Source organism: Penicillium malachiteum (assembly GCF_028827825.1).
Source record: "Penicillium malachiteum strain IBT 17515 chromosome Unknown utg000003l:1.0-4950554.0:1.0-4952489.0, whole genome shotgun sequence".
Classification (NCBI taxonomy): domain Eukaryota; kingdom Fungi; phylum Ascomycota; class Eurotiomycetes; order Eurotiales; family Aspergillaceae; genus Penicillium; species Penicillium malachiteum.
The window spans coordinates 3,479,777-3,499,368 of record NW_026643096.1 but is presented as its reverse complement, the minus strand read 5'-3'; the positions used below and the strand labels follow the sequence as shown (position 1 = coordinate 3,499,368).

General features: G+C 47.0%; 8 protein-coding genes across 8 annotated transcripts; 3 read left to right on the top strand and 5 right to left on the bottom strand.

Moving 5' to 3' along the window:
- Positions 1-451: 451 nt before the first annotated feature.
- Positions 452-2,040, bottom strand: pigc (phosphatidylinositol N-acetylglucosaminyltransferase; the record flags this gene model as incomplete). Its single annotated transcript, XM_057091078.1, has 2 exons — positions 452-1,611; positions 1,815-2,040. The coding sequence occupies 2 exons, from the start codon at positions 2,038-2,040 to the stop codon at positions 452-454; spliced, it is 1,386 nt and encodes a 461-aa protein (XP_056945819.1).
- Positions 2,041-2,632: 592 nt separating this feature from the next.
- Positions 2,633-3,591, bottom strand: N7483_007640 (uncharacterized protein; the record flags this gene model as incomplete). Its single annotated transcript, XM_057091077.1, has 3 exons — positions 2,633-2,983; positions 3,037-3,393; positions 3,439-3,591. 3 exons carry the CDS (start codon positions 3,589-3,591, stop codon positions 2,633-2,635), a joined length of 861 nt encoding a protein of 286 aa, XP_056945818.1.
- Positions 3,592-3,964: 373 nt separating this feature from the next.
- Positions 3,965-5,613, bottom strand: N7483_007639 (pantothenate kinase; the record flags this gene model as incomplete). Its single annotated transcript, XM_057091076.1, has 4 exons — positions 3,965-4,280; positions 4,338-4,854; positions 4,934-5,216; positions 5,392-5,613. 4 exons carry the CDS (start codon positions 5,611-5,613, stop codon positions 3,965-3,967), a joined length of 1,338 nt encoding a protein of 445 aa, XP_056945817.1.
- A 1,976-nt stretch (positions 5,614-7,589) lies between these two features.
- N7483_007638 (DEAD/DEAH box helicase) lies at positions 7,590-9,794 on the top strand (the record flags this gene model as incomplete). The annotated part of the gene is made up of 9 exons (XM_057091075.1): positions 7,590-7,885; positions 7,955-8,015; positions 8,071-8,206; positions 8,257-8,617; positions 8,677-8,756; positions 8,815-8,966; positions 9,014-9,216; positions 9,270-9,418; positions 9,475-9,794. The coding sequence occupies 9 exons, from the start codon at positions 7,590-7,592 to the stop codon at positions 9,792-9,794; spliced, it is 1,758 nt and encodes a 585-aa protein (XP_056945816.1).
- An 849-nt stretch (positions 9,795-10,643) lies between these two features.
- N7483_007637 (polysaccharide deacetylase family protein) lies at positions 10,644-12,253 on the top strand (the record flags this gene model as incomplete). The annotated part of the gene is made up of 3 exons (XM_057091074.1): positions 10,644-11,752; positions 11,802-11,887; positions 11,934-12,253. The coding sequence occupies 3 exons, from the start codon at positions 10,644-10,646 to the stop codon at positions 12,251-12,253; spliced, it is 1,515 nt and encodes a 504-aa protein (XP_056945815.1).
- Positions 12,254-12,861: 608 nt separating this feature from the next.
- On the bottom strand, positions 12,862-14,249 carry N7483_007636 (glycosyltransferase family 31 protein; the record flags this gene model as incomplete). Its single annotated transcript, XM_057091073.1, has 2 exons — positions 12,862-13,191; positions 13,251-14,249. 2 exons carry the CDS (start codon positions 14,247-14,249, stop codon positions 12,862-12,864), a joined length of 1,329 nt encoding a protein of 442 aa, XP_056945814.1.
- Positions 14,250-15,063: 814 nt separating this feature from the next.
- Positions 15,064-16,260, bottom strand: N7483_007635 (phosphopantothenate--cysteine ligase CAB2; the record flags this gene model as incomplete). Its single annotated transcript, XM_057091072.1, has 1 exon — positions 15,064-16,260. One exon carries the CDS (start codon positions 16,258-16,260, stop codon positions 15,064-15,066), a length of 1,197 nt encoding a protein of 398 aa, XP_056945813.1.
- A 1,723-nt stretch (positions 16,261-17,983) lies between these two features.
- Positions 17,984-18,880, top strand: N7483_007634 (putative esterase/lipase; the record flags this gene model as incomplete). The annotated part of the gene is made up of 1 exon (XM_057091071.1): positions 17,984-18,880. One exon carries the CDS (start codon positions 17,984-17,986, stop codon positions 18,878-18,880), a length of 897 nt encoding a protein of 298 aa, XP_056945812.1.
- Between the last annotated feature and the right edge of the window lie 712 nt (positions 18,881-19,592).

The window sequence follows — 19,592 nt, the reverse complement described above, 5'->3', positions numbered from 1 at the left end:
CGCCTATTTCTTAGCCCGAGGTCGAGTTTTCGAGCGTTTCTTACCATTTCTCAGTTTCCAGGTGATTATAATTAGGTCATAGGAGCACTGAAATCGAGTTTTCCCTCATTGGGAGTGATAGTCTAGGTTGATCGTACGGGAATCAGGGTTCACCCGCATACCAGATCTACAGCATTCATATCCCTCTCTCACATTCCTCCAACCTCAGATATTTCATCTCCTGTGGGCCATTTCCCAACAGTATGGTTCGCATTTCATTGCTCTGGAAGAATCGGTCTCGCTGCGTGGGTGTTCTTGGCCTGGAATGGTTGGGTTGCAAAATCTGGGGAGGTGGCCCGACGGGTAAGCGTGTTCATTTGTCCAATGCAATAGTAATCTAGGGGTATAAAGAAGAAATTCAAAGCGCCGAATCTATAGAAGAACGAAGGAGAGATAGCGAAAAGACAGTGTCTTAATTCCAGTGTCGTCGGATGATAGGCCTAGCTGGATCCCATGGTCCGATGACCACATTTTTGTACTTCTGTAGGCTGATGAGCCACCAACTACACCCGCCCATTGCGAATGCAGTCAGAATACTGCCTAGGACAGAGCCAATTATGGCAGATGCCCATCCCCCACTCAGGGTCATGCCAACAGCACCCCCAGCAATGAAGACCAAGGAAAGTGTCAGCATCACATGGCCTGTCCATGACTTCTGTCTGAGTTGGCGACGGAATATGGGGAACAAGCCAAAGACTTCCATTGAGAAGAGCATCAGGCTGAACACGTGAGTAGTTGAGGGTAGGCGAGAGGCAAGCACGGTAGATGCCATCACAGCTGCATTTGTAGATAATGATGCTGGAAACTTCGTGGTGGCGCCTGCGCCCTCGCCGCTCCCGTAGTCAAAAGAAAAGATATTCATAATTAAAAGCCAGCAACTTAGTGCCCAAATAGAGTCACTGGCTGTGGACTTAGTAAGGGACTTCAAGATGGGACTAAGTCCCAGCAAAGAGAAGTAAATCAAGAAGGCAGACTTCACAGTGGAAAGGCGTTGACGATTGCGCGAGGAGAAAAGCGAGCGGCTATCCGAATCCTCTTCATCTACACTGTGAGGAGCTGAAGATAAAGATTCTCCAAGGCCCGAAGTCGCCTCCGATCCATCGAACGTTCCGTTTATCTCATTGTTCCGTCGCGGAGATGGCTCTTTTGACTCACTTCCCGACATTGTAAGTCCAAGCCCAAGGCCATGGATCGGACTAGTCTTCGAGCCATTCGCCTGTCCATCGCCTTCGACCGGATTGAGAGCACTTGTCATAGAACTCGAGCTAGAGCCATCATCACCGATAGCCCCATTCGCAGCCTGTGACAGTTCTGTATGTTCCTTCCAGATCCAATTATCCCAAAGAATCCACCCCATGGCTGTGCCGACACTACCCCAGCATACAATCGAGACGGGGCTCACTCGGTCCTGAACGATTCCAACAAAGCAACACACGAAAATAACAACTGAGCAGACATGTTGCACGATGACCGTGGAGTCGGATACAAGGGGCCAGAAGTCATACGGTCGCACACGGGGGTTTCGCTGGAGATGATCCAAGAAGGTCTCGGTATCGGTGTAATTGTCCGGGTCTATGTTGTCGTTAGTATAAAATGCCTTTTACTCGCACAATGACACAGCTCCAGGGAACAAGAACGGAGACATCAGTGTGTTCTCAGAGCACATACAAGACTGTTTCACCCAAAGTAACTTCTTCCAAGCTCCCTTCCGCCTCCGTCGTCCACCCGTACTTCCTAATTTCCGCGGTTCCTTCCCCCCGAATCCAGCACTCCACGAGGAGGTCGTAGGGTGCCATCACTGCTTAAAGACCGAAGACTTTCGTCGTAGTTCACCGGCGCAGAACGAGCCCTGGCGAGCGATGGTGCAAAATAGGCATCTTCGGGCGCCAAGCGATTCGGATCTGGGATGCGATCTAACTCAGGAGGCTGGGTGCGGTTGGGGTGTGTGTCCACAGGGATAGGTGGAGGGATTGGAGAGTGCGATGATGGTGGAGAATTCATCGGAATTTTGGTCTTAGCATCGAAGCATGGTGATTATTCTGAATGAGCGACTGGTACTTCGAAGGTTCTCCTGTTGATGATGAACTCTAGGACTTACTAGTAGATGCGGGTACACGCAATCTGGGGGAAATGGGGTCACGTGGTATGACAGCCCTGGATTTGTATGAAGTGCCATATAGCTTCTATTACGGATTCACGGTGGTTACTTGTATATTCCTGGGAAATGAGTAAGAATTTAAGCTTCAATTCAATTTAGGCTCCCAGACCATCCTCCTTTTTTTCGAGTTTTTTTTTTCTGTTCTCAACTCTTTCTGCCCTCTTTGAATACATTCTGCCTGATCCATCGATTCACGAAGAGCCCGGTGTCACTTCGACAATCAAATCCCCATTCATAGGCACAGGACGTCTTTTAAGGTCATCGCATAGTAGCATGAATACAACCTCGTCATTGACAATCCAACGAATTTCATGCGTTCCGGGGATCTTGCATCGGAGAGGCATATCTGTGCGATAACTGGAGCCGGTTGCCTGATAAAACACATAGGCTGCTTCAAATAAATCTGTCGCATGCAGTGAGGTGTTCAAAGGGATATCAAGAAAAGCATCTGTGTTCGCTTGACGTAATCGAAATCGGATCGAGCGAGTAGATGAGGTCGATGACATCAGAGACCATGTTGATGTGCTCGATGGGATTAAAGGAGTTGACCGCATTGATGAACCAGTTGATGACGGTTGTGGCCAGCGGAATGTGGAGCTTGACGGCAGAGAAGACGTTGGTCGGGCCGATGAACTCGATGGCATCGAAGAGCTCGGCTGGACGCTTAAGCTCGATGGGCCTGAAGAACTCCGCATGGTTGATGATGTCGACGGAATAGAAGGCGTTGGCCGGGCAGATGACCTCGGGGATGAACGATAGCTTCGGCGGGATGTTGCCGGACGATGGCTGGAGGAAGTTCGGCTGTAGCTTTGACTGGGAGGTGGCATCCGCCGATCAACGGAGGCCGTGGAGGTGGAAGTCGTAGAGGAGGAAGTCCTGCTTCTCTTTGCAGGCGGCTCAGAAGTACTCGCGGCCCTCCGGCCATTTTTGGTGCCAGTATCAACTTTGATAGCAGGCTTAGATGATCGCGAAGGCTGCGAGCGCGCTGCAGAATACCTCAACGGGGCCGCGGGCTGGGTCCCGGGCTCGGTCTTTATGGTGACGGATCTTTCGCGTGATTGCGACATTTCGCAGAAACCAATTGGAATTGCAACAAGTGATGTGATTAGCTTGCGATATCCAATCTGGATAACGCAGGACTGAGAATCAAATCCGAGTTGCGAGCCACGCCAACCGGTAAGGTAAACCCACGCGCGCTTTCGAACTTAGCTTGAGCAAAGGCTTTAGATCACGCAGGGAACAAGAAATTCGAGGTGAAGAGGTGTGTTCTGGACGAAGGAGAAGTGGGAAAGGGGTGAGAAGGCAAGAGCGAAGAAGAGGAAGAGGATGATGGAGAGGAAGGGGAAGATGGAGAGGAGTAAGAAGTAGAAGGTGAAAACATATGAGAACCACATGGGTAGTGGATGGTTCCCTCACTTTGCAATATGATTCCAGTATGAAAAGGGCAATAAAATCGAGTTCTTGACGTGAGATCTAGTGAATAGGCATTCCAACGCCATGTCAAAACGCGGTCATGATGTTCCTTGGTAGATATCTTCTAATATTTTCCATTGATCTCTAAGAGATGCAGGGGTATCTCGTAATAGTCTGGTAATGATAGCAGCCATGTTGCTCAAAAATGAGATAACAATAAGGGCTGAAACTGCAGCTGGTTATTTGATCTGTCACTCTGACCAGCCCAAGTTGGGAACTGGCAGAGATGACAAACCATACATAGGGGTATCTTGATACTTCCGAAATAAAAATGCAGTAAAACAACGACTGGTCTTACGCCGAATCAGCAGAATGTTGATTCAACACGCTGTTGACGACGTTCTTTACCGCCTGCGGTGTCGATACGTCGTCAATGCTGTTACGTCGACCCCAGTTTTGAGGCTGTCGACGAATGAACGCACCAACGGCTCCCAGGTACCCCTCATGGCGCAAGAAATATGCTTGCTTCTCTCCCTTGGACCAGAAGCGAATTGCATATGAGAGGGTATTCATGGTTTGCCGATGGCCGCGGATAAATGAGCCACCGAAGTAAATGTGCTTCACCTGGTGCTTTTCGGACTGTAAATAGGCAATCTGGCCGATGTTGTTGCTGCTTCACGTTAGCTGGGCTCCAAACAGCTAGCAATATAATATAGTTAGTGCATACCTGATAGCATAAAGAAGGCTTCGGCTCATGTCTTCGTGGCGGAAATTGACCCCTCCTCCGTTCATGTGTTCGTCGTCGTTGATCAATCCCTCGCCGTCTTCGGCACCTCGCTCAGCAGCATTCTTCAGTCTAAAGACCTTGCCAAAGGTGCTAGCGATGGCTGTACTCTTGAGCCCGATCTTGCTGTAGTCCATGCCGTAGATGTCTCCGACCAGCATGTCAACTCCACTGTTGTCCCCAACATCCGCCATGGCCAGCATGTCGTCAAAGGTTCGAGCGCCTGTCAGCAAGGACATGATTCCCCAGAATGTACCACCACCCAGGTGAGTACCTCCAACACGTTCGAATTGTCTTGGGCCAGAGACCTTGATCATGGAGACACCTGAGCCTATGTTGACTAAGAGGTAGGGATAAACATCCGGTCGGGCCTCGGCAAATTGCATCGGTTCGGTATCAGAATCGGAGTCGCTGTAGGTGAATACCTCATTGGGGATTTCGGTGATGAAGAAGTCCAAGCCTATATATGTATTAGTTTGATGTTTCTGAATAATTATGTGCTCCGACATATCTCTGCCACATCAGAGGTAGGAACTGACCTATGATCAAGCATTCCATTTCTTCTTCGCGGAGGATGTTCACATCAAGGGCCTCCTTCAATTTGTCATAGAATTTGAAGGCACCTCCTCCGGTCGCTACAACACATAGGCCATCTTGAGTCGAGCCATTTCGTTTTTCATGTTCTTCTTTCAATTGACGGATGAAATTGATGCAGATATCGATCCGATGGGTCTCAAAGTTGATAAAATTGAGTCGTCCGCCGTTATCCGCTTCGTTCAATTCACGTGTGAAATAGACCAGCTTGGCCAGAGATCCGCCGATCTGCACAAAGATGATTGTCAGTTTCAATTGTTCAATTATTCGTTTTTATTCCTTTGTTATCTTGATTTTCGGTCTTTTCTTTATCCTGTGATGCTTTGGATTGCGGGGTGTTGGTCGCTAGTGCGGGGCACGCCAGGCCATAAAAAGCTATACAGCTTCAGGGATAGCAACTCACATCAACAGCCACATGGCTCACGACACCGGTATGATGAGGGAGACGAATGTCTTTGTTTTCATAATGAACACCATCAGCTTCCACAGGGCTTCTGGAACGAGGTTCATCGTCGACAATGAAAGCACCGGTGACATTGATTTTCACAGCACCAGGGTTTGTGATAGCTTCCTCCAGACGACTGCGACGCCCATCCGGCTCCACGGGACGATCAGAGGAAGCCATGATGATTGAAGAGAAAGGAGAGAGCTTCAGGATGTCAAGGTCAAGGCCGAGATGGTCCCGTGCCCACGCTTACCGCGTATATTTCCTTCTACCCGCAGCTGGAAGGGGGATCCACTTCACCGGAAATCTGACCAAACGATGCCGAGGATGAGATGTTCCAGCTTCCGAGGCTGAGTCCATGGTGGGACTGCCAAAGCAGGGGCCAAGTTCGGGATTCGGATATACCATATTCCGAGTTTATCCGAGTTTATCGCAAACCATCGGATCTCGATGTTTATACATAGGACAAGAGAATCTATGAACAATTATTCAATTGGAAAAGGAACATCCGAGTCTATCATGATTTAAATACAATTTTATCGCATCCTCTTATGCCCTAGAAATAATATTTCATGACTCGGACATCTGGATGATTCAAGCCTGAATTCAACTTGAACTTGAAGTTGATACTAATTGTTCCCATATATATTGCACGGTCTACTAGAGCGTGCCCAGGTCAACGCCGACCACCGCAGGCTCCGAGTCCACCAGCACCTGGGCAGTTCAAATGTTGACTATATACTACCTTAACCTACTACATAGTATGTAGGAGTACTAGTAGGTACTACATACCTCCAGGGCTATGTAGTAACTTGAACTATACATAGTACCTCAGCCCTGGAGCCCTGGAGGCTGAAGCTGGTCTTAACCTTCAATGTTGGAAATTACATAAACTCATCAATACCTATACATCCTACATAGTTCCAAGGTTCTGAATCATGATGGATCAATAGTATGATCATTCAAATGTTACATCAATACTACCTAGGTATATATGTATACATGTGTCACGGTATACCCTCAACCTTGGAAGGGCTAGAATACTGAGGTTCTAATAATATCTGAAAGGTAGATACAAAAACTTGAACTATGATCCAACATTTTTTGAACCTCCAGGGCTTCGAGATGATGTTCATGAATTGGAAATGTCCATTGATATATACATGCACGCTATGCTCCACTGTGCATCACCGGGACATGATGTTTCATGATGTCGTCGTCTGCATGTACAAGCATCTGTGGACTCAAGTGCTGGTATCATAGTCTTGGAACTTCAAGTTCTGCCTACTAACTAGTACTAGTAATGTGCCAGTGCTCTAGCCCTGGAGGGGACTGGTAGTATATACTAGTAGTACACATGGATTTAACTTAAACTTCAAGTTGAAATAGATACCATTTGGGCATAGCAATCCATCGACATCCTTGGAAGGTTGAGCTGCAGATCAAGATCAGTAATAGGAAACTGCAACTGATATTGTTATAAGTAGAAAACTTGAATACTCTCACTGTAAGTGCATATGTTTCCCTTCAACAGATTCAATATAAAAAAATATGAAATCCATATATTTCATGATATCAAGCTCAAAGATATACATGTACCTAGGTATTGATTTAAATATAAGCTAGAATAATTATTACGTAGTCTGATTGCCTGGAGTCATCTTTTCTCTTCAAGCTCACATAAATATTCATACCATCTCTTCAAGCAATCAATGAACTGGTCAGTTAAATGGTAGTGCATGGTGATCTTTGGACCAGTTTCCCCAACATAGCAAACAGGAAGGAGCCTCACTTTTACCTTGGAGCCTACCACTGTTTACCTTTCTCTCTTCTTTTCTTTCTTCTTCCTTCATCCACCCTTCTTTCTTTTCCCCACCCTCTTGTTTACCCCCCATCAAGTGGTTGTCGTCTTTCGGGTCGACTACCTCTTGCTTACTTGCCCCCCCCCCCCAACTCGACTGTCTGCTTCCAGGTAGACCGTCATCTCTTCCAGACCCGCGTCTCACTATTTGACGCGTGGTCAAAAACTTTCAGATTCAAGTTCTAAATCTCAAAAAAAAATTCTCTCGGCTCTCACGAGACTTCAGCCATGGAGAGTCCCAAGAGCCCTGATCCTCTTCAGGATGTGTCCAACACTCAGGACACTTTCGCTGAGGATGTTCCGACTGACGTCGCTGACGCCAAAAACGATACTGCCGAGAACGCCACTGAAGATACTCAGGACCCTGAGTCTCAAACCCCCCCGTGCGAAGGGTTGGACCGACCCCACACCTTACAACTACGCTGAATATGCCAACCAGAACACCGATGACTGGGCTGGCGCTGCCACTCGCTACGAATGGCAGGCCGAATGGAATGATGAATACGGTGACATTGGTCCTCGCAATGAGGAGCTGGAGAAGCAGCTCTTTGAAGGCGAGCTGATTACACGTGCAGGCAGTCGCCTGCAGGAGTATGTCATCACTCCCAATGAGATCTTTTTTTTGACTCACATTGATACCACGTACTAACTGGTCCATAGATTGAACAACCCTCTTCTTGTTACCTGTGAGAGTGAGACTGATATCTCGGCCATTGGAGAAGTAAGTACACACAAGAGCCCCTCGAGTATATTTGTCCCTCTGACAAACGAAATAGTGGGATGATGCCGGCCTACACCCTATCATGAGAGAGAATGTCCGTCTCTGTCTGTATGACAAGCCTACTACGGTTCAGTCTTTTGTTTTGCCTGCGGTCATGCAGGGCAAGGATGTGATTGGAATTGCCCAGACAGGTCAGTGGTCCATCGTAAATCCACGAGAGTGATTTTCTAATTCCCAACAGGTTCTGGAAAGACTGGCGCTTTTCTCATCCCCATTCTTTCAAAGCTTATGGGCAAGGCTAAGAAGCTTGCTGCCGCTCGTCCTGATGTGACTAAGGAGTACAACCCTGCTGAGGATGGTGTGCGGGCTGAGCCTCTAGTTCTAGTCGTCTGCCCTACCCGTGAGCTGGCGACCCAGATCTTTGATGAGGCTCGTCGACTGTGCTATCGTTCTATGCTCCGTCCTTGTGTCGCTTACGGTGGAGCCCCCGCTCGGTTCCAGCGTGATGAGCTTCGCAAGGGCTGTGACATTCTCATTGGAACCCCCGGCCGTATCCTTGATTTCATGGGCCAGCCTCATGTGCTTTCGCTTCGTCGTGTGCGGTAAGCTTTCCTTCTCAGCTATATTCTCCTTGAAATAAATTTGTTAACGTCAACTCCAGATTCACTGTCATTGACGAAGCGGATGAGCTTTTGCAGATTGATTGGGAAGACGATTTTAAGAAGATTATGTCTGGTGGAGGTAAGGATTTTCCTGATCTCATCAATAGGAAGTTCTGAGAATACTTACTTTTGAGTAGACATGAATGAGGACGACGATCACCGCTACATGATGTTTTCCGCTACCTTTGACAAGGAATGCCGGAAGCTTGCGCGCACTTACCTTGGCGCCAGCCACATTCGTGTGCGTGTTGGTCGACCTGGTAGTTCCCACCTGAATGTCACTCAGACTGTAGGTTCCAGCCTATCCTGAACAGCCCTCAATACATACTAACCCAGCTCAACAAGGTTCTTTACGTCGACGACAATAAGAAGAAGCAGGCCCTGTATGACCTTCTCCTGAGTATGGTGCCTATCCGTACTTTGGTCTTTGTGAACAACAAGGAACAGGTCGACTATGTGGATGATTTCCTTTTCCATAAAGGACTGCCAAGTACTTCCATCCACGGTGGTCGAACCCAGCGTGAGCGCGAGGACGCAATGTATGTGTTGTGGTTAGGCTTTGATCTATGACTTATATTGACAATATCAATAGTCGTTCTTTCCGCTCTGCCAGATGCCCTATCATGGTTGCTACTGGTCTTTCTGCGCGTGGTCTCGATATTGTTAACGTGATGCATGTCATTAACTTTGACCTCCCCAAGGTTCAGCATGGTGGCACCACTGAATACATTCACCGAATTGGTGAGTATCCCTCTCTATTTATTCAAATATCGATCTACTAACATGATCTTGCGCAGGACGTACCGCTCGCATTGGAAATGAGGGTGTCGCTACGTCTTTCTACAATGAGAATGACCAGGACATTGCCACCGATCTTGTCAAGATTCTGATCGAGTGCAACCAGACAATTCCTGACTTCCTTGAAGAATTCCGTCCTGATGAGAATGACATTACCTTTGACGATGATACAGACAAAGATGAGCCCAACTCTGACTCTGAGTCTGACGACGCTGAGAAGGATCACGAGGAGGACTCTGCTCAACAGCAGAGTCCTGGAGGTACGGCTGATTCTCTGTGGGCTTCAAATGAGCCCCAGGAGTCTGGCCAGGCGTGGTAAACTGTCAAGTTGACCAACATTCTCCACCAAAACGCAAGGAGATTGGAGCCGCGGTCGTGAGACTGCAGTTTTTCTTTTCTTTTCTTTTTGTACGGTGGTGCGGTGGTTTTTCCCCCGAGATTTTTCAACAAAAATTCAAAATCAAAATCAAAAAACGAAAAGGAGACTTGGGCTGCGGTCGTGAGGCTGCAGCTTTTTTCTTCTTTTTTTTCGATGCGGTGCGGTGCAGTGGTGCAGTGCGGTGTTGCGTTGGTCTTTTTTCCACTGAGATTTCTGGTTCTTTACTCGTTTTTTCTTCTTCTTAATCTGAGAGTGCATGATCTACGTCGGCATTTCTTGGAGGCAGATTTTGGCAAGAATGGCTTTTCTTTTCAGACTGACATTGTTGGGCACTTTTATTCTCTTGAGAGCTCTCCTTGGAATATGCTGCAGAAAAGTTATTTTCGGTCTTCTACTGGCTGATGATGGTGCTTTTAAATCTCTTGTCTCTGGGCCTTGATATTGTGGTTCTACGGCCTCACCTAGGTTGTGCTATGAAGTCGGTTGTGAGATGTTTTTTTTGGCCTTGCGTCTATCAGTGCCTTGGATCCTTTTTCGTGTACTTTAGCATTCTAATTCTTTCTCAAGAAATTACATTCGTTTACTTTTTTTAACAATGTTCATCTCCAGAGCTACTTCAATAATTCCAAGTACCTTCCAAGATTCTGCATTCCAAGGCTGACATTGACCATCGTGCCTTCTCCAAATGCATAGTACTCGTGATGTTTATCACATCGAGGAAGATTTCAATCTTGAACTTTTAGACTGCCCTCATTCTAGAAATCTTTTTCTCTGAGCTTCTTTCTTGCCATGTCTTTCCGTAATCCTTTAAAATTCTTATGTTGGCTTGCCCTTCCACTACTTCCAGCGGTAACAGGCCATTTCCATGCATACGCTGAGACCCCCAATTGGATTGCTACAAATGGCTACCAATTACACACTCCCGAAAATCAAACTCCTATGCCATCCCTAGTCATTGACACATTTCAAAATCCTACGCACAATGATTTGGGATTCTGGCATGGCTCAGGCGAGAACTTGACCGTTCATCATGAGCCCGGCTTTGTGCGTCTCTTCCCTACGGACCCTGATCAGAATTTCCACACCCAGTTCAACATCCACGGATGCTTCAGCTTGATTCCTTGGAAAAATCAGTTTATACATGTCATTTTTGAAGGGACAGAGGAGTTCACCGTTTCATTGAATGAGCATAATGCCGAATGTTATCCAAAACGGAGTCCATTCCCAGGGGTACCGGATAGCGTACAAGCCTCGCGATACGTGATGAGAAGCCAGCCTTGGCCAAAAAATGACAATCAATCGGATGATAGCTCGGACGCAGGTACACCATCTATGAAAAGGGCCAGCAGATCCAAGAGTCGACAGGAAACGAACGACACAAACGAAACCCCGAGCAAAGGCAGTTGCGAACCTGATCAAGATGACAGCGAAGATGACCCGAGTCATAACCCGACTCATGACCCTAGTCCTGCTTCACCAGAGACGACAGAGCTCTTTATCCCGCTTTCTCACTTTCATATCAACCATAATCGAGTTGTGTCGGTTTCTTTTACGGGGTTCTATACCAATGAGTCTCTCACTTTGCGCCGTGTTGAAATCGTCTCGACTATCCCGGCACCCTCGGTCGTGAATAATTTCTTTCATATACCGGAGAAGATCCCCAGCGGCAAGTTGATTCTCAAGTGTTCTCGTCCTAACTCATTTGCGTTTGGCATTGATGATGGTCAGCCGCAGTATGCTCAGGAGGTGATGCAGATCTTGGATGATGAGGATGTTCGGGTGACATTCTTTGCTGTCGGTGCTGGACTCCGTGATCAATCCACGAACTTTACCAACTTTTATCGAGAGATGTTGAGAAAGGGGCATCAGGTTGCATTGCATTCGAATACTCATCCGAAGTAAGTTGCATTTGGATGAACATGATCAAACCATGCTGACAATCTATAGAATGGAGGCTTTGCCATCCCTGGATAAGATTGACGAAGAGATCGCTCGGACAATACAAGTCTTCCACGATGAGCTAGGCATTCGATGTAAGTCACTCAACTGTGCTTCATGATCAAGGCTAATGATGCACAGCACGATACTTCCGCCCTCCTTTCGGAACTGTCGGTGCTCGTATGCGACAGCAACTCACCTCCCGGATCCAGGACCCCTACATTGTGAACTGGAGTGTTGATGTGGAGGATTGGCTTTGGGCTAATACTTCTACCCCGGAAAACCAGCTGGAAGCATTCTATCGAGGTGTCGCTCGAGGGGGAAACTTGGCTGTGATGCATTTCTTGAATCCATCAACGGTTGAATATCTCCCTCAATTCATTCGACATGTCAAGTCTGCGGGATTGGAGATCATGCGAATTGATCAGTGCCTGGAGGACCCTGATAGCCCATTATTGTGAGATGCCGTGGTAGCTCCTTAGATAGGATGCAGGGTACTCGACCTTATATTCTTATTGTATAGGTTCAAGATTCAAGGTTGAAGTTTGTATTGTTTAGCTGCGTTCACCAAATGAGAATGTTCTGTATTGAAGTCTAGAAATGTATTCTAGAGTGCAAAATTGAGTCTGGTGCGCAGCAAAGCTCCAGCGAAGTCTATGTTAGCCAGACGCCAGTCAACATTTGAAATTATGCGATTCTTCAGGTTTCAGTGCAGCCACCAAGATTGAACATTGCTCCGAGTCCTCGTTCCACGTCCACTTCATGCATATCCCACCAGAGTCAGACAAAGGAGAAAAATTGAAACGAGACACCAAATAGCCTGAGATCCAAAGCCAAATATAATAACACAGGGAGCCAGAAAAGAACAAAGATGACACATTGACGCTCATGCCATGCATAATTGACCCCATCATTCCAATTAATCCAAGAAAAAGAAATCATGACAAACATATAATAAAACAAAACCAAGACATTCTACTCGTTCCAAAGCAGTCGAGCAGTCGTATCGAACCCTGACGAGTCCACATCAAAATATTATAAATGGTCAAGGCCGAGGGAATGAATTTGATCAGTCTCCATAGTCAGGACCAGGACATAATCCACTCTTATCCATCATATGGCGAACCCGGTCCATAACCCACCCGGAAACCGAATAACCGGTCAAGCGCGGATTTCCGAGTCGAGGCCTCGAGCCCGTGAAGCAGACACCATCACGGAAAGCGAACTGCACGCAGGTTTTCTGGGCGGTGCAAGCATCACGACAGTCATCGAAGGTTGTCGCTTGGAGTTGTTCCTCGTCGGCGAGGTTATCCCAGTTTAGTTTTGTTGGTTGAGTAGACATGGCGGGATAGAGCCATTCACGGAAGACATCGCTATGAAGCAAGATACGTTTATTTTTCTATTAAAAGTTAGTATGAATAATCAGAGAAGGGGATATGGAATAGGTAGAAAACCTACCTCATGCCATCGTTTCTGTTCAAACTTCCATAAATTCTCAATATCACTCGATGAGAGATGGTGAAAAGCAACAGCAATAAAACACCACGGTAGACGATACAACTCCTTCGTAAATTCATCCAACTCTCCGAGATTCGAATTCTGCAAGATCGGCCACGAGAAATGCAAATCCACACCCGCATCAGCAAGGACCTTACCCAATACACAATCTCCAGCCCAATGCATATCGGTATACTCATCCAACTCCGCTCTCCTGGCATCATACTGCTCAGACGCAAGTTTCAACGCCGGGTTCGAAAGCATAAATCCCGAACCTCCGTGCGCAAAAATGGTCTCCGCAATCTGTGTCTCCGTACCCAGATATTGAGGTTTCGTAGAATCAAACCGCACCAACCAGCTCAAAAGCGTCGGCCATGAAATATAGGTATCCGCCTCCATAAAGACAAACCACTTCGCATCAGGCTTATATCTCAAAGCCTCCTGCGCCATGGGCAAGAATTTCCATTTATCCAATTTCCAACCTGGGTTATTTGGTTTCCCGATCGCAGAATTCGCCTCATCAGCGAAATCATCTTGTTCGAGTCCCTCTCTCCCGAGAACTTTCAATCGATTGTATAAGTCGAAATCCGGAACGCGCTCTGTGACACCGGTATCCATTGTTCGTAGCGCATCGTGGATCTGAACACCTTGAATTTCTTCTTCAAAGTCTGAATAGATAACGTAGTGTGGGATGCAGCGTAGGGTAGTTGAGAAGTGGATGGGGACTTTTTCGCGCGATTCGGTGACACCTGTCTTCATTACGACCAGGATGTCATCGACACCCGGTAATGGGGGACATAAAGGTGCAGGTTCACCAGTGGTAGAGTCATATTGAGTATTACTGGGCGATTGGGATCGGATTGAATGTGAATTGAACGAGAAGAGGTTGTAGAGGAAGAAGAGGACGATGAGAGCGGCGATAGCGATGAATCGGCGGCTAAATCGTCGGCGGGGAACCATGCTGAGTGGGACTGGCATTAATCAATGCTCTTTCTTTTTTTAAATCAACTTGATTTGGCTGGTTCAATTGCCCAGTGCTGGACAAGAGATCATCCTGAGAAGATAGGTCTCCTGCAATGCGCGAAATAGAGCTGATGAACACCCCCCCGTGCTATAGTGATCGGCTAGGCCGCGTCTCCTTTCTGTGGCTGACACAGCGGGACGCGTGAGCGGTGGATCTGACTCCCCAGGAGTTTTATCGCGGGGGAGGGTCAATGGGGTATTTTAGTCCTTGAGGGGTTCGAAGGGTTTTTTGGTGACAGGAGGGAAGTGAAACTTGATGAATTTGGGAGTTTCCACTTGATGAATTGTGTGACTTTCGAGCTTTCCTGGCTGTTCCATGGATTTGTGGCCCCTTGATCGTCAAGGGATCCCTGCTGTCGATCACCCCTGATTGCTTCGTATCGGAGAATGTAGAATCTGGTCACCTGGGGATCATGATTATTGAAGATAGATAGTAATAAGATGGATGAAATATAGATGTGGGTGGACTCGTAAATAAGCTACTGTCAAAATTAGGCTAATGTGGTTGATGTCACCTTATCGCCACATATTACGACTTATGCAATATGTAGTACATCAACATGCGAGTGTAATGCACCTGCATATTTTATGCACATCGCCGAACAAGAGTATTTACTTTGAATAGATGGGAGTAATGAATATCTGGAATTTTATTAAGTTCTTAGAACTCCGTCAACTTGCACATCCATGACCTGAACCGCTTGAGACATGCAACATATGGCTTTATTATTGTACACTGGGCCTCGACCCATCACTCCTTAGGAGTCTTCTTTTCAATCATCTTGTCATGCAGCTTAACCAACTCCGGAATAATCAGACTTTCGATCTCAATCCCATCCCGAGTCTCATCACTTAGATCCGACACTTCCTGTGTTCGAGGCTGTTGACCCTCGCCCTTTTGGATCTCCGCAAGACCAACCTGGTCCTCCACCCCAGAGATACTCTTACTGCGTCGAGCCTTGGGAACTCGAATCCAACGCTCATGTGGCGCATCTGGTGTGATAAAAACAACCTCCCACTTTCTCGTGGAGAGCAGATTTCCAATAACCAAGTGGTGGGAGTAGCGCTGCAAAGCCGTGCGCGCCTTGTACACCAATAACGAAGGATCAGTCTCCAGCTTGAACGAGACAACCATACTTCCATCGGGAGCCCAACCATCCACTAAACGGTGCAAGAACTTCGGAACAGGATCAAGGTTGACGACCAATTTCTTCTGGCTCCTCGGTGGCTGGATCTCGTTTTCACCTGTGTAGATCTCCTGGGATCCGATGGCACTGCTGTTATCCAGGTTTGCGGGTAACTCTGATGATTGAATCTTATGTTCCGCCATACGGCTTCGGGGAATGAAGAAATCGCTGACAGCAGCAGCGAGGTAGAAAAGCGCATTAGGACCAAGAGGGCGCATTAACTTGGCCATCGCACGCAGCTCGAACATGTACTCCGCGACCGTGGTGAAAGGAAGCAGCAGAAGACGATTATTCCGTTTTGCGTACCGGTACTTGCGAAGAACATCACGCATTTCATCCTGATACTCGCTTCGCACCTGAATGGGGCCATGGTTCTGATTGGGTGAATCGGCGGATGGTGATGCCTCATCCATGAAATCCAGGAAGCAGTTCGTGGAATGGCTGTAATGGCGGGAATATGGCAACAGACTGTACTGTCTGTGTAAAAAGATCACTGCATAGCCCTGCTCCAGGAAATACTCCGCAGAGGTGGCACCGCGGGTACCTGCGGAGAAATTGTCGATGAAACGAACTGTCTGTGCCTCCAAGGGAACAGTTGTTCCACCAGAAGTGACTAGTACGACACGGCGCTTATCTTCTACATGCAAGTCGATGAAGGCACGGGCAAGAGCTTCATGCTTTGGAAGAGCCTTTGGTGGTGGGTATTCATTGAAATAGACGGATTCAGCCTCCGCGGGCTCCATGTCACCGAGCAACGTCATGATGGATTTGCCGACCGGGAAATTGGTAACTCTTGAAACTTTGGAGGAATATGAAGACACTGTGGCTTTGACAAAGTCTTTATTGGATATCCTCGATCGGCATTAAGCTTGGTCGGATATGCAGGGAGGGTCCAGGAGAAAAGAAGCCGAGGAAGCCGCTAATAGTAATAAGTGGGGTGAAGTGGGATGTGGAACGCGGGACGCGGGACGCGACCGAGTCAACAGGCTGCAACCAGCAATCACCCGAGAGAGAGGAATTGCAGTGGGTAATGGTGAAAGTTGGTGAAGAACGATGAATTGGATCTCTTTCAATCTTTAAATTGAGAGAAATTCAGGGGTTCAAGAGTGATTGGTGAGATGTACCCCGCTAGGTATATGCAAGAGATCTGCCTAGTTGCACCCGCTGGCCCGATATCAATCAGTTCACCGCCTGCATATCAGGATTAGGAGTACAGGGTACATCCTATACTATGGAATCCTGTTAGCAATTGGGGTAATGTTCCATTTGTCCGAACATGCTGACGATAGATGAATACGCATGTGCGTGGTTGATTGGCCAATTCAAAATGTTCTAGTTTGAGATTTACAATGTAGTGGTAGTACTGGGCGTTAGTATTGAGCAAAAGAGTCAGTGCTTTGTACTATAGATGTTGGGATACTTCAATGCTGGAATCCTCTTATCGAGTGATGTCAGATCCCCTTGCAGATTGAAACCGTGACGGTACTAGTAATAATTTTCTATCGAAAAAGGGTTGAAGTTAGTTTGAATCTGTATCTTTTCTTTTGGTATTTCCTACTAGTAAGGAGGAGTCATGTATCTAAATGAAGCCCTCTGGGTGGATTGGTCTTGTCTACAGAGTATTGAGTCTTTAATCTTCCGGATTTGCTTTTTTATGGATGTAAGGGGTTTATTAGAGGTGCCACCTTCAACATTACTGAGTAGATATTAGTATGAAATTGCATTGCAGGGGTGGGGTTTCATTAGTATCATTGATGTGGCAGTACGGAGTACTATGGACAAGATGCTAGAATTTACCCTGGCGATGTTGAAATGATCCCAAGATTGTAAGATAATACAGTTTTGACCTCTCTGAATACCTCTGGTGACGACCAATTATAAATTCACATCAGACAAAAACATTATTCAGCGATTGGAGTCTACAATACTCTTGTAGCTCCAAGTAAAAAGACAAGTGGTTGATATGTATGAATAAAATGCGCGTGGCAATAGGACCATTTCACCTGGAATTAGCATATAATTTCCACAGCCCGGTTGATACTTCCACGTAGTATATCTAGCTTCAGATGTCTATGATCTTCATAGCTCCTGTGACAGATCTCTATATATGAACCATTTGAAACTGACGTACATGTACTACTTTCATCCAAGTAGTGTCTTAATTTCTCGATTAGTAAGTTTTGTTTAACTCCAGGGTTTCCATGCTTATAGCAATACGGACTAGTGTTAGGCTTACAATAATCAATGCCAACGTCACCTGGACAGCATTCGGAGCGCCTGAAAATGTTATACAAATCAACTTGCTGAAGGATATAGAGTGCTCCTTGAGCCATCATTCACAAATTCATTTTTATTGATTCTTAAACTAGTGGCCGTTGGACTAACACCTGGTGGGTTTAGTAGATCTAGGTACACCCACCGCGGTTCCATTCCCAACCCGTCTGCCTCGGCCCAACTTTCCTCCAACCTTCAACTCCACTCACCATGTCATTCCTCCAGTATTGTTTCGACAAATGTGTCGCGGTTCTTTTCCGCACCGTGACTGCATTTCTCAGTTACATGAGACGTGGAGCACCCAAAGCCTACCCCGACGAAGTGCGCTATATCCCTTCTCGCGATGCTAGCCGAACCATCAAGGTTCATGTTTACCGCACATCATCTGCCACAGGTCCATCACCGGTTCTGATCAACTTCCATGGCAGTGGGTTCATACTTCCCGTCCATGGCGCTGATGATGAGTTCTGCCGTCAGATGAGTCGGGAGACCAAGTGCACTGTCCTGGACGTTCGATACCGTCTGGCTCCGGAGAACCCTTTCCCTGCTGCATTAAATGATGTCCAGGATTCTATCAACTACGTTCTAGGCCGTCCAGATGAATTTGACACATCGCGTGTCTCACTTTCTGGTTTCAGCGCAGGCGGAAACCTCAGTCTCTCTGCATCTGCCAATCTCTTTCCTCAAGACACTTTCCACTGCGTGATCGCCATTTACCCAGTGACTGATCTCTACACCAACGCACATGACAAGGTTGCTCCCAACCCTCTTGAGAAGAAGCAGATCCCGCCGCGTGTAGCTCGCTTCTTTGATCGCTGCTACGTACCGGCGAGCTTTGATCCTTGCGATCCCCGTATTTCCCCTAGCTTCGCGCCTGTGGATCAGTTCCCGCGCCGGATTCTCATGATCACCACGGATGGTGATACTCTCGCTCCAGAGGCCGAGACTTTAGGCAGTGAACTGGCCAAGCGACCCGGTTCACAAGTTGTCATGGAGCGCATGGTAGGATGCTGGCACGGCTGGGACAAGACTACGAAGCCCGGATCCCCGCAACAAGAAGCCAAAGAGCGGGCTTATCGGATGGCCGTGGAGATGTTGAATGAGTGAGCTTTTTTTCGATTTCTACTGATTATTCACCATCTTACTGCATAATATTAAGGATGGTTGTTTCTTATCAACCCCTTTTTTCTATTGTATGATTGTCTCATATTCCACTGTCTCCGCTTGCCGCGCGTGCCTGACCTGATCCGATCCCGCCAAATCCATGGCTCGCCACACTCCGCGGCTTCTAAACCAACCCTAAGCCCTAGCCAACAAGCACCCAAGGAGAGCCGAAGATGGAGCATAGAGTATGGCCGTTAGCTGCAGGGTTCCCATAATTGCTTGGGGGCCCAAAAGAAACTCTGGAATAGCCCCATGATATGTGCCTAAGTGTGGATTGTAATCAGGGTTTCAAGCTTACCCCGTGGGTCATCACAAGTTTCATTTTCATTTTAAACAAAGAATAAAAAATAAATATCAAAAGGAGAAAAAGCAAAATACAAAATATAAAAATATAAAAATTATAGAAACAAAAGAAATTCATAGAAATGAACAGTGATCGTCACAGATAAAAAAGTGGGCAGTTCCTAGTTTTTAATTAACTGGTCATCTCACACCCCTTCGGTTTGGTGCTTTTGGCCCTCTGCAGTCCTTACCGTCATATTTTTACCTTATCCTATTTGGCCCCAATAGGATCATTTATATACTTAATCTGCGCCCTAACAGGCGAATGTTGCCCCTCTACCCCCTCCACGTTTACCGGTCCTAATCTCGCGTG